The sequence below is a fragment of the Columba livia genome, chromosome 8, assembly GCF_036013475.1.
Source record: "Columba livia isolate bColLiv1 breed racing homer chromosome 8, bColLiv1.pat.W.v2, whole genome shotgun sequence".
Classification (NCBI taxonomy): domain Eukaryota; kingdom Metazoa; phylum Chordata; class Aves; order Columbiformes; family Columbidae; genus Columba; species Columba livia.
The window spans coordinates 9,001,751-9,014,880 of NC_088609.1; the positions used below are offsets into that span (position 1 = coordinate 9,001,751).

Genomic DNA, 13,130 nt, shown 5'->3' on the forward strand with positions numbered 1-13,130 from the left:
TTTTTATAAGTGCAAGCCACTGCTGAGACACAGGAAGATATTTTCTTAACTGAGTTTGCACATTTAGTCAATCCAAACACATGGTTAATTGCTCTCATTCCTTTTGAGCAATACTTTTTCAACTCAAAACCAATGTATTTTGAACTCCTATCAAAAACTAAGTAAAATACTTCGTTTGCCTGACAGTTTGAAGTGATGTGATTAGAGTACATGGGATATGTGGGGAACTGTAAGATTGCAACCATGAGATTGTAACAAGAATGGTCTAACATTTTTTAACCATATCCCATTCCTATCATAGTATTCATCATAAAAATAATTTCAGCCATTGTCTGTCCTCATTGCAGCTTTTGCCTGCACCTAATAACATACTTCAGTAAAAATTGGTTAGTATTATACAATGTAGCTACTTCTTCAGTTCAGAGAAATTTAAATATTCATTAATTGAGCACCTTACCTGGTTTCAGGTGAGCAAATGGGATTTCACCCGTTAGCAGCTCCCAGAGGCACAGAGCATAGCTGAAGACGTCGGCTTTGATGGTGTACCTGGTGCACTGTGTGAACACCTCGGGGGCCATCCAGCGCAGGTTCTGCGCCCAGGACACACCAGCAACACATCAGCAGGGGTTACCTCCTCACATACGCATCCTTTGTATTTCTGTGTTTGTCTTCCTTTCTTATTTCCCTGTTACCATTGCTCCATAAAATAACTGGTTAATTTGCCAGGAAAAAATTCCACCTGGCTTGCAAGATCGAGGCAGCACATTATAAGTAACAGCATTAGCATGGCAGCTGTCTCAGCACCATAAAGCCAGACTGATCGGGCTCTGAACAGGACAGCGGTGCTAGAATAACAGCAGGACACTAGCCTCAAAGCCTTGAGACAACACTATAAGTTCTGAGCATTCCGTGTAATGCCAATTAACTGCTGCTCCAGCTGGCGGATGGAAAAGCTGCCGATAACTGCATTGGGTTGGTGCTTCTCTGGGCATCTCACCATGTTCTGCACAAACCGCATTCTACACAAGCCCCATCCTGAGGCTGCTGCACAAGCAGTGGGGGCTTCTGGGTGGTTGTGCAGGTTCCTCGCACCCAGTAACCAAATCTACACCCTTTGCAGGGCAGCCCTTCCCAGGAGAGCCTGCAGCGGCAGTGCTCACTCCTCACACAGTCAAAACCTATTAGAACTTGGTAAAAAGATGATTGCTAAACCCTGGATTTAGCACCACCCACCCTGTTCCACAATTAGTCATTAAGATGGTGCAAAGTGTCAGTGACACACAGAATGCACCTGGACTAAACCTGTGGAGACATCAACACTGTCTTGTGAAGCTGCCTATCTGTGAGCAACAGGCTTGTAATGGACAAAAGAACTCTGAAAGAAAATCAGTGTCGAATAATCAATTCCCTGTTAGACACAGAAACCACCTCCCAGCAACATGTGTGTGTGAGTGGGGAAGGGTGGATTAAAAAAATGACACTTTACTAACGATTTTGGGGTAAATAGAGCTTCAAAGACAACCTTGTAAAGCATTATTTTCCATTGCAGATATTGTATATTCACTCACCTCTGTTATTAAAAAGGCTTAAATTAAAAAAACAACCAAACACAAAGAAACATTAAGAGAGATAAAATACTATACTGGTTCATTTTTCCAACAAAAATATTTCTAGTGTAATTTTCTCCTAACCTGAGTTTGTCTGTATGTTTTATACTAATAATGTGGAACAAAACAAGAAACAAACCCCAGGTTGTTTTGTCATATTGTCTTCATCCAGGGATTGCAAAAATCTAGATTCTGAAATACATAGAACAACAACAACAACAAATTACTGTTAAGCTGATGCTCATCTTATTATACAAAAGTCTTAGTAAAAAGTGTTTGTTGTGGTGTTTTGTTTTTTGAGAGTCCAGGAGAATGGTGATAACTGTTTTTCAACAAGGATGTGTACAGATAATGAGGCTCCGGAAACCTGCATGCCCCGTTCAGCATTGGCACCAACCTACAAAGCTCCATCGACATTAGTGCAGTTTACAGCAGCTGAGGATGCAGCTCAATCTGTGAGCTCGTGGTTATTTGTACCGGTCAATATAACCGTATCTGGACTGACAACACATTGAGCCCTGCACTGAACAGCAGTCCCACAGACCCTGTCAGTCTTACTCGATGTCAGAAAAGCAGCCCACCTAAACATGACAAGATCTGGCATGACTGTAGTGAAGGTGGGATACGCCACATTTTGTGACACATAAACAAATCCCCAGGCAGGACTTGGATGCCTTTGACATATCAGGCAAACACACTGAAGTGTGCACGGTAAGAATAAGAGTGTGTCAGCAATGCTGTGGCCAGGCAGCTGATCCCACATCGTCCCAGCCTGGGGCTGGTGACAGCAGGTCTGGCCACCTTTGCATCCTTGTGGACATGGTCACACTGACACCACCCTCCTACCCTAGGCTGGTGTTCATGCATCTCTCCTGGTCACACCTGTGGTGACATCGCATGGTGACAATGGCCACATCTCACGTCAAGCAGTTGTGAGCAGGCAGGTCAAGCCCATCGCCCTGGACTACACCTTGCACCAACCAGACCATTCCCGTGGAGCTGGGCAGACAAGCACTAAGACAGTGCAGGACATCCAGAGTCACAGAGTAAAGCCCAGGCTGATTTTGAGCACAAGTCACTGAGGTCCATAGCTGAAATAATGAGCCACATTCTGCTCTTTCAACTAAAATGAGAGAAACCTGTCACCGTGGGGCTGGCTGCCAGTGGGCAGACTGGCAGAACTGCACCGTCCCCAGGTCCTGAGCACTTGCCGTGGAAGACAAGAAGGCACATCTGCTGTCACCAGCATTGTCACTCAACCTGTTCCTCCAACCTGCCCCTAGAAGCTGCTCCAACCAAGATGCCTCCACCTCACATCACCTGGGCTGCTGGGTACCCACAGCTCCTACTGACTGAGGGGACAAACCCAGGGGTATCTCACCCACCCCCAAGTCTTTTGTGTCCTCTCTTGATAACAACATGAAGAGCAAACCTCCCTAGCATCTTCTTAGCAGGTATTTTGGTTTAGAGAATCTGAGGTTAATTTATAAAGGTTTCATTAAAAATCCTTACCTCCAAAATCAGCAACAACTGCATGACCATCCTCATACAGGAGAATATTGTGGCTGGGGAAACAAGAAATATAGGTAATTGTTCAATGGTGTCTTAAAGATGGAGAAAATTCTACAGTTTTTGTACGTAGCTAAACTCTTGAGGAGTTCAAATTACCTGCTTAAGTAGATAAAAGTCTATAAATAAAAACTTTCAGCTAAATCTCACATTTGTTGTTCTAAAGTACACACTAACTTTGAGACGGCAGACCCAATAGCTTCATAAATGAGAATGTCAGTTTCTAATCAATACTGGAGTAAAACGTTTACTCTAAACAGTTACAGATTAAGTACAACAGCTTTATTCAATATGTGCACTGAATCACACTGATGAAGTGAAAAAGATGATATTTGAATATAAATACAGTGATGGCCTTTAAATAAAATTACATTGGCTGATTATTTTCTCTTTTAAGGCTCACATAAACATAAATCCATAGCAGTAATTCCAGATTAATGCCAAGGTATGGAAGGGAAGGAACAGATCTGAAGAATCTATATAGAATGTATCACCAGAAGACATAAGAAATCCATTAAGCTGGGGAAAAAATGATGACACAATGGTAAGTCCTATTCATTTTAATAACCACACTTGATAATGTAAATGTTACTTTCATGAGACAAGCTCCCTGGGCAAACTGGTTCATACGATGTGATCAGCATCCCCAGGGACTGGGGGTTGTAACTCTGAGCGGCAGCAAGGAGGGGTCTGGGGCAATGGCCGGTGCTCCGAGGAGAGTGGAACTGGGGGTTAACCCAGCAAGATTTCACAGACAGAACACTGTGCAGCCCACTGGTCTGTGGGATGCTGCAGCCAGAACTGCCTCTGCACCCTGCAAAGTGTCCTGGATCCAAATCTGCAGCCAGAACCGTCTCTACACCCTGCAAAGTGCCCTGGATCCCAGATCCTGCACCTCTGCATCCTGCAAAGTGCCCTGGATCCCAGATCTGCAGCTGGGGTGAAGTTCACGGTCACCTCTTTTAACTGAGCTGCAGGCAGCAAGAGATCACAGGAAAATGTGCCACTCCAATTAGACCTGTGTGTGTCAGGTTCTTATGTCAATAAAACATCTTCATCTTTGCCCCAGACAGTTTCTGGAGCCAGGAAGAAAGGAATAGCTGCAAGAAAATTCTAGTTTGGTCAGCAGATGTATGGGGCAATCTCTGTCAGGACATCCAGAGATCAGAGAAATCTTCTATCACAGATAACTACTGGTTCTGACACTTATCAAAGTGTTTTGATTTCTGTGAAATCTTTGAAGCCATAGCAACTGCCGGCCTCGGTGGATGTAAAGGCTCGGATAAGCAGAACTGTACCTTACATTGTCAGCAGAGATATTTCGAGGCTTAACGTTAAATCTACTGGATTTGTCCTAAAACTGCTAGAACCAAAGAGGTGAATTATGAGATTTGTGTGGTGGTTAAAATCCATTTATTGAAGGAATTGCGAAGAAAATTCAGATTTACTTACATATTATTTGCTCAAAGGCAGTGAGGCATACGGATAATTCCTGGCAGGAAATCTAACCCTCTGTATGCACCCTTTTTGTTAATTAGAGGATTTTAAAAAATAAGCTTCCAAGTATGAACAAAACAAATACAAAAATATTTTCATATCAGACTGTAAATATTTCCTACGCATTTGATAAGTGTCAACTTGCGAGCAGGTAGGTAGCAGAGCTGCAAACCTAGCAAAAACATATGAGCTGTGCTCCAGGCTGGCATTCACCACAAGCACCCAACACATGTTTGCAATGAGGAGGGGAGAATTTCTTCCTCAGAGCAATAGATAGAACTTAAAATACTCTGGATGTTTTGTATCATCTTCTCAAACCCCATTATCTCAACAGAACCACCTAAGAACACAACAGCACAAGAACGACAAAAGTTCAGGGACTTCTTGCTGATTTTCTGGTACCTGTTCAGCTTTATCCATTTGCTGAAGTGTCAGAATTATTAACAAAAGGACAACGGGATGGAGGCATCTGCAGAAAACTGATAACATATAAACAGGGACTAGGTTAATGTCCTAAGAAAATGTGAGCCTCAAAGGTCTTGGAAATAAACTCATTTAGCAGAGTGGGTTGGGAAATAAACCCAGGTATTTCCAGAAATTTTCGAGATTGAAACATTTGATTTTGTTCTGAATTAAGATGGTAAGCAAAAATTTCATAATGTGCTGTACAAAGAAGATGACATTTTTTTTCCCTGTAACTGAATAACCTGACTGAAATGTTTCATTCTGAACTTATCCTCTAAGCTGGCCGTCATTACAAATGACAATAAATCCCAGGAGCCTACATTCTTCAACCATCAAACAATTCCACGTAAAAAGGACATTTTTTATAATTCCCAGGGAGGATTCCACAAACATCATGCAAAAGCAAAACAAAAGCATAACTTCTCTGATAGGAAATACTTGCAAAGTTTCCATCTGGCCCTACCAAGACTGGTCACTAGAGGGGGGTGCAATGCAGTCTGTAAGCACGGCATAGTGTCTCTGAATTTCATTGTGGATCTCTGGGATACGAATCATTTAAGCCTTTTGACAACACTTGGTTCAGCTTGAATGCACTTGGTCATTCTGGAAAGATAACTCAAATTATATTTACTTTGCCAAAAGTATAGAGAAAACCAGCAAACAGTTACAAAGCATGGGAACTGTTGGAGTAGGTACTTTCTTTTTGCCAATTCTTACACAAATTATATGTTTCTTATGCTTGTCAATATGTTGTGGAACTAAACCACTTGCTAGTAACAGGGTTATCAGGTATATATCCTTTAAAAAATCTTATTTTATTTTTATGTGCCTAATCCTTAATGGACCAAAAAAGAAATAAGAAAGACAGGAAAAAAGGAGATCCCTTTTCCCTTTAACAGTCTGTTAATGCCCAGTGAATGGCAGTGAGCATTAAATCACATCAGCTTCTTTGACACTCCTGGTGACATCTCTGAAAGATGGACACATTCCCTGGTCATTTAGGAGACACTACTGTTTTACAAGTACTGTGACACTGCAAAGATGGGTCAGTGTGCCTTCAAAACCTCAATCTTGAAACTCTGTCTTTCTCCCAACACCAGTCCCTATTTCATGGCTTTTGACTGGACTGTGGGATTGAAATGAAAGCTGTTGGCAGCAGAAATTCTTTACGGAGGGACAGAGAAGCAAAGGATTCAAGTTCTGGCAATCAAAATGACCAAAATTGAGTCTAGTCCAAAATGTCTTTTCTTCTGTGTTTCGTAAGTGGTTCAGTCTAACCTGCTGGTGGGTTTTGCCATATGAAATGAACTGTTCTGCTGGAGAAGCTTTGAAGCCAGCACTGTGTGCCATTACTGGATTTCATACAGGTATTTCATTCTGAAGTCAGCCCAACTTCAGGGAAGGTTTTGGACCAGATGACCTTGGAGGTCCCTCCCAACCGAAGTGTTCTACAATTTTCCCAGCCGTAGCTTTCCTGTGGCCTCCTTTCCATCTCTCCACATGCACGCAGCTCTTTGTGCAACACACTGCCTAGGGACTTGCTACGGGAATTCATCAATTCCCCAAGCACTGAGCAAACACCTATATGCATATTTATACACATATGGGCTTTTGTTTCTGCGGATCCATAAATACCTTTTGAATGCGCTTATTCCCTGCTCCTCTTCTTCTTCTTCGTTCTATACTGAGTGTGCAAAACGATGTGGCATTTTACTGCAATGCTGACACATTTGACAGCATTTAGTGATCAGAACTGAAGTGTTCCCTCCCCATATCCAAATGAGTTTAGCTACTCATGCTCAGCACTGGCTATAGAAAGACTCCAGAACCATGGTGTTCTGAGGCACCAGAAAGCAGGACAGTTGTGTTCTTAGGACTGCAGTATTTCCACATCGCCAGCCACCTGAACTACAGGACTGTCACCTGGGAAAACTCCCAGTGTAACTTGTGTTCACAAGGTTCAAAGGAACTGTCTATAATTTGGAAAATTCAGTGCAAACACATAACATTTACTCAATATAACAAAACTGAGGTCACTAAGGAGTTAGTAACATAAGCCATACTCACAAGACTGAGTGACCTCAAACTGGAATTAGGGTGTAGTGGCTCAGAACTAAGGTGAGCACAAGCACAGCAATCACCAGGACAAAACCACAAAGCTTGTCTGGAAAGAGAGAACACCGTGGGTTTGGAAGGCATCTACTTTACATTAAAAGAATCAAAGTCTTATGATAATCCAAGAGAAGGTGAAGAGGCCAGTCAATAGATGTTGGCAGATCTAGGGCACTTGCAACTTCTAAAGTGAAGGGAAGCTATGAAAAGTGATAGATTATGTGTTCCTTAAAGTCTCGAGTACATAGTGGTGTTCCAGCTGAAATGAATGCACCAGTCACCCAAAATGACAGTCCACAGCATACAGCCCAGACTCTGGCATGGCTGGATCTAAATTTGTTGACTGACATAATGTCCCACAGTCCTAAGCTGAGAGATGACTAAAATGATTCTTTTTACTTTTGTTATCTATAGAGTGGGATGAACAAGAAACTAAGCACAGTGTTTGAAAAATACCCCCACAGGAGAAAAATTATGTGCTTTCATTCCTGGCTGTGTAGAAACAGACTATTTTGAATCTAAATTTGTTTCCAGTCTTCAGAATTAGGTCACGTTCATGTCTTGTTCAACATGACACTCTCCATTGAAGGTTTTTTAGAAAAGAAGCTGAGCTGTTAGATATGAGGGTTTGGGAAACCATAGTTTGAGGTCGGTAAATTGCAAAAAATGAGGGTAATAGTTTTCAAGTACGCATAGCTGCTAGTTAGACTAAAAGGTGATCTGATTCACTTCACTCTATTTACAGCTTCTGAGATCTTTTATTCTTAACCCTGCAGTGGATCATTGCAACATCAGTGCAAAATTATAAATGGTTGTGTCCTGCAATGGGCATTGATTCCAGGGGATATTACTCTATACAAACTTCTGATGTAAGCCATAGTACTTATTGATTGCATCAGTGTCCAAATTACATTTCTTGTTATATTGACTTTTTCTGCAAAAGCATATACACGTGCGCAGACCAGTCTCCACATTGGAGTCTGGCTTTCAAAACAGTTTAAAACATTTCTGTGCTGCCCTTCCAAACCCCGAGCAGTGTTTCTGGATCCCATGTTTCCAGCCTGTGTGCAGCAGAGACAACAGGTTAATAACTCTAAGCCAGAGCTTTTGGATCCTGCGTTTCCAGGCTGCATGCAGCAGAGAGAGCAGGTTAATAACCCTGAGTCAGAGCCTGCCCTCTGCCCTGTGCTGCAGCCCCACCGAGCTCTCCGAAATCGGGTGTAGAAATACAGATTTAATAGTTTAACACAACACATCGTGACTTAAAACCCTTGCTACAATTCCCTGCGGATTAGTGCACCATAAACATAATCTCTCGTAATGCTGAAGTAAGGCCTGAGCCGAGGGGCAATTTCCCAGCTGCATCCAGGATGGGGGACAGAGGAGGTGACAGCAGCGGGGACACCCTGGCAGGGTGGCTGAGGGGAAGCCTTTGGCCAGCGCCTGTCAGCCACTCCGGCTCAGCAGCTGCAGACACATTATTCCAGGTAAATCTATGAGCCAGCCTGGAAGGCTGCGCTTTTCAGGGGCTTACGTGCACCTTCCATGAAGGGAGACACAGCAACATTAAGAGGACACTCAGGCCAGCACCAAGACACAGGTGCTTCATGGTTCTTTTCAAGAGAAAATGCTCCAAAAAAAAGCTCTCACCACGAGGATGCACCATCTGGGACTCCCACTCAGTGCCCTGAAGCTGGGTGCTCTTGAATCCCAATGTGACACGTGGCAGCATCATCTCCCCTGGGTATCTGGCCAGCGGAAGCTCCCCAGGACCATTCCTGGGGAAACCAGTGGCACTGGAACCAGCAGCAACCACAAGCCTGGTGCTGCCACATGAGTGACACTGTGCAGGGACCTGGAGTCACAAGTGGGTACAAGGGCTGCTCTCCTGTGTCACTCCCCGCTCCAAAGCCCGGCATCCCCAACACTTTGGGTGGGACGGGGCTGTCACACGCTGGGGACAGGACACGAGTGTGTTCCCACCAGGTTGCTTGGCTGGAGGGTCCCCGGGACCTGCAGGGTGCCAGGGATGAAGGATGGTCTCAGAAACAGTCTGAGAACCCATCTCCTCAGGTAATGAAGCATGTACGCAAGAGCTAATATCTATTGCTGGGCTCTCTAAAAGAGCTCAGTAAAATCCATTTATTGTGACAGAACACTAACAGTGGATCAAAATTCATTACTATGCCAGAAGCATGTCTGAAGATGTAAGCTTCTCTTTCAAACTTTGAAAAGCTTTATGGATCTCAGTTTCCTGGGAGAGACTTTGTAGTAAGTACATAAAAAGGAAAATGGAAGGCAAACTTGTGAAATCAAGATACCAGGAATTAACAAAACTGAAGCTCTGATTATTTTTCTTTGTTTCTATGTTTGATCAAGATGAAGCACAGCCAGCAGCCAAGGGATAAAGGAACTCAATGTGTGTGTTCTAAACAAAACATTACATTTACCCCACTTCGGAAAGATCAGCTCAAGTATGTCAAGATTTTGTGAAGTCAGTAACACCGAGAGAGTGTTGCAGCACAAATTAGAATTACTGAGAAGGTATGGGTGATGCTAATGGACAGGGAAGGATTTACACGCAGCCCCTCACTCTGTTATCCTCACTCATCCACCGCTCTGAACCAGCTGTGCTTCCCCAGGCAGCTCAGAAACAGGCTGAAAGGTCCTATGTCTTTTTCCAGGAGAAAAAGAAAATCCCAAGTTTTTACACACTAATTCATTTATTTTTCAAGCCCCTGTGATACTGTCACAGAATGCAGTTACATATTGCTGCAGGGACATCTGCCACTGATTCTGGGGACCAGAGAAGCTCTAAGAGCTGGAACGACATCTCCCCACTTCTACCTGAACCACATCCAGCTGGATGTCCTGTAAAACAGCAAAGCACCGCTCCATCACTGTCACAATTGATAGAGAACAGAGGGGTTCTGTGCCTGGTACAGACACCTGATGAGAGAGGAAACCTTTAAAATAACTGGAAAAGGGAGCTATTGCCACATTTACGATCTTTTACAGCTCTATAAAAGGTGGACAGAATCAAGCTGAGGGACAAACACAAAATACTTGCTATTGCAATGTTTGCTAGTGAAAGATGTGCTATATCCAAGATGCAGAACAAGAATACAGATCATGACCATGCAAGCAAAATATCTTTTGCCTATTGCAAAATGTCATTTAGCAGGAAAAGTGTGTATAAAATCTATTGAAAATTGATTTACTGATTCAAAGAAGCTATTGCAATTGATTTAATTTCCAGCAAAGAACACGCAAGAAGAAGCAGAAAAACACCAGTTGCATATAACAAATAAAGATCAAGGTTTTTAGAAATTAGCACCACAAACACAGGTTTTCAAACAAGCTGGAACTGTGGGGAAATATTCACAAAAGGCTTTATCTAGGTCAAAAACTTCCAGTAACTCCAGATTCTCACACCAGTCACTGTATACCTGCACAGCACGCGGCTCTTGTAGGGCTGAGCAAATTACAAAACAACAGCAGATGAATGCGGACACAACAATGCTTACAAGGTATTTATCAAAATGTTGACTGATCCAAGTAAATTTAGGAGACTGAAAAGTATATGAAAAAGAGAAATTAAAGAGTTGGCAATGGCTTACGTGATGGAGGAAAAATGAAAGTAATATTGATGGTCTCAACAAAAAAAGCATAGCTTGCCCTTATTAGAGCTGTAGTTATGAGCAAGAACAGTCAAGTGATAAACAAAAATTTCATCAGATAACAGTTTTTAGGACAGAAAAAATGAAGTTCTCCCAACCAGGACTCCCACAATTCACTGTCTTCAGGATTTCCAGCTTCACCTAAACCCCAACCCCGGCATGATAATTTTAATCATTAAAGTGCAGTGGATTCATACAATAGAGCCAAGACTCCTTCAGTTTATATTTAATCTGATTTTAGCTCCCATATATACTTTCCAACAAAATATTTAACTGATTTGAGTGTGACATCTGAAATTGTTTTGAGACCCCCACCAGATGTCAACTGAAAATTAATCAAGCACAAGGCTAAACTAGAGAGACCCTTGAAGGCCGTACCCTGGGTTGAATGTAGGCACGTGAATCATACAAAACTAGACTTTTCTGTGGGCTTGGTTCAAATTTGACCTCTGTCAGCAGGGACAAAAATGGTCACCACATCTCAATGTGAATAAACTGTATCGAGCTCCAGCTTCAGCTTGAGTTTACTCAAGGATTGTATAGACCTGAAATAAACCCAGCTTGACAACAGATAGCGTCAAGACCTCGGTTTACAATTTTTGTAGAGGGGCTGAAAAATCACTAAACAGACCCGTTCTATGCATGGTGTACACCAGCCTTTCCGACAAAATGTGCGAGAAGCCCATCTCGGTGCTGAGTGCGGGATGCACGTGAGAGCAGGAGGTAAATCTCTGGAACGGCTTTGTCAGTCTGGTACCACCCGTGAACGCTACAGTTACTAATTTTTCTTTTCTAAAGGAATAAGTATAACTCACAGAAATAGCTCTAAAATGCTGTTATTGCCTCAATGGCACTTGGAAATTTGAAAACCACAGATGAGAAAGGAACTCTTAAGCCTCTTATTTGAAAAATACAGCCAGATAAATCTAAGCTGAGAAGGTTAATAATGAGTTCAGCAGAATCAGGAATTAATTGTCTTCTGTTCAGGCCACATACAGTTTGAAATGGTGAGACCAAGCACCATTCTCTTCATGAAACCATGGAAGGAAAAATATGAGAGAAGAATGAGAAGTGTGTAATCATCCTGGCTTTACAAGAGCAGATAGTTCTGCAGACCTGCCAGGGCAGGGGACAGCAATGCACATTCAGGGCTGTCCCTTCCCAGAGAAAAGGGCCATGAAAAGATCCTTATACCCTTAGCACACTGCGGGTTTAATGAAAGGCAACTGCTGTAACACGCTGTGGGTTTAATGAAAGGCAAGTGCTATTTTCAGATTTCACTAGGGGCTCTGTAACAAAGAGGAGTTGCAGACACCGTCCCCGTCCCCACCAGCCTGCCGTCCCCTTTCATCGCCCTGGCTGAGCCAGCTCCAAAACCTTCACACTTACAGCCGGCAAATGAAGGTCGGGTGCTCAAAGGCTGGGTCTAAACATGTTCAGCTGCTATTGCTTAAATTAAATTGATACTAAAATGGTCTCTTTTTAATTAAAGTGCTATAACCATTGTGGCTACAATCCCTCACCACGGTGTAAGTAGTAATAAGCTGATACAGGTCACCATTGCTGATAGCTGTCAGAACTTTTTTTCCAGAACTGGGAAGCCAAATAGAACTCACAATTATTCTCAAAATGGAATGATAACCCCTTTTCCAGGGTAGAGACATGAAACATTCATTTTCTTCTCTGTTCTGCCAGGCCATATTGCAGATTTATTTAATGCATTATGTGCATTGCATTAGATTTCAGAACTCAAAAAGGGGGTTGCAAGCTATGTGAAAATTTAAGGTAAAAAATTTAGGGCTCCTGTGAAGCCACTGGCAAAACTTAACACAAAAGGGTCAGAATTTCACTCTTGATCTTTCTCTTCAGTGGTAGTAAAGATTTTCATCTAGTAATTGTGCCTGTGGGCTGGCTGGGACTCACGCTGCAAACACGACTTCTACTCTCACACTGAAAAGTTTCAGAAGTTAAGCTGCTCTCAGTACCACACAGCAACCGCACTGATGTGCTTACAGCAAATTATCTTTTGACCCTCACAAATATGATCTGGCAGAAGTTCTGTGAGGCAATGACATGCTTTTTGGCTCTCTAGTGAGATAATGTTTTGGGTTTTCTTTTGTGGAAAACATTATTTAAAATCCTTTAGAGCAGAGCCATTTTTCTAACAGCCGGTAGTGACAAGGCGTAAAGCTGAACGGTA

General features: G+C 42.7%; 1 protein-coding gene across 5 annotated transcripts in view; it reads right to left on the minus strand.

Annotated features, from left to right (window-relative positions):
- TNNI3K (TNNI3 interacting kinase) overlaps positions 1-13,130 on the minus strand; it is a 53,294-nt gene that overhangs the window by 9,930 nt on the left and 30,234 nt on the right. For all 5 annotated transcript variants that reach the window (XM_065071910.1, XM_065071908.1, XM_065071906.1 and 2 more), the window contains 3 exons: positions 3,120-3,172; positions 1,747-1,799; positions 458-590 (listed from right to left, as the gene is read on the minus strand). In XM_065071910.1, the coding sequence (XP_064927982.1) occupies positions 458-590; positions 1,747-1,799; positions 3,120-3,172 (239 nt within the window). The remainder of the gene's footprint in view (positions 1-457; positions 591-1,746; positions 1,800-3,119; positions 3,173-13,130) is intronic.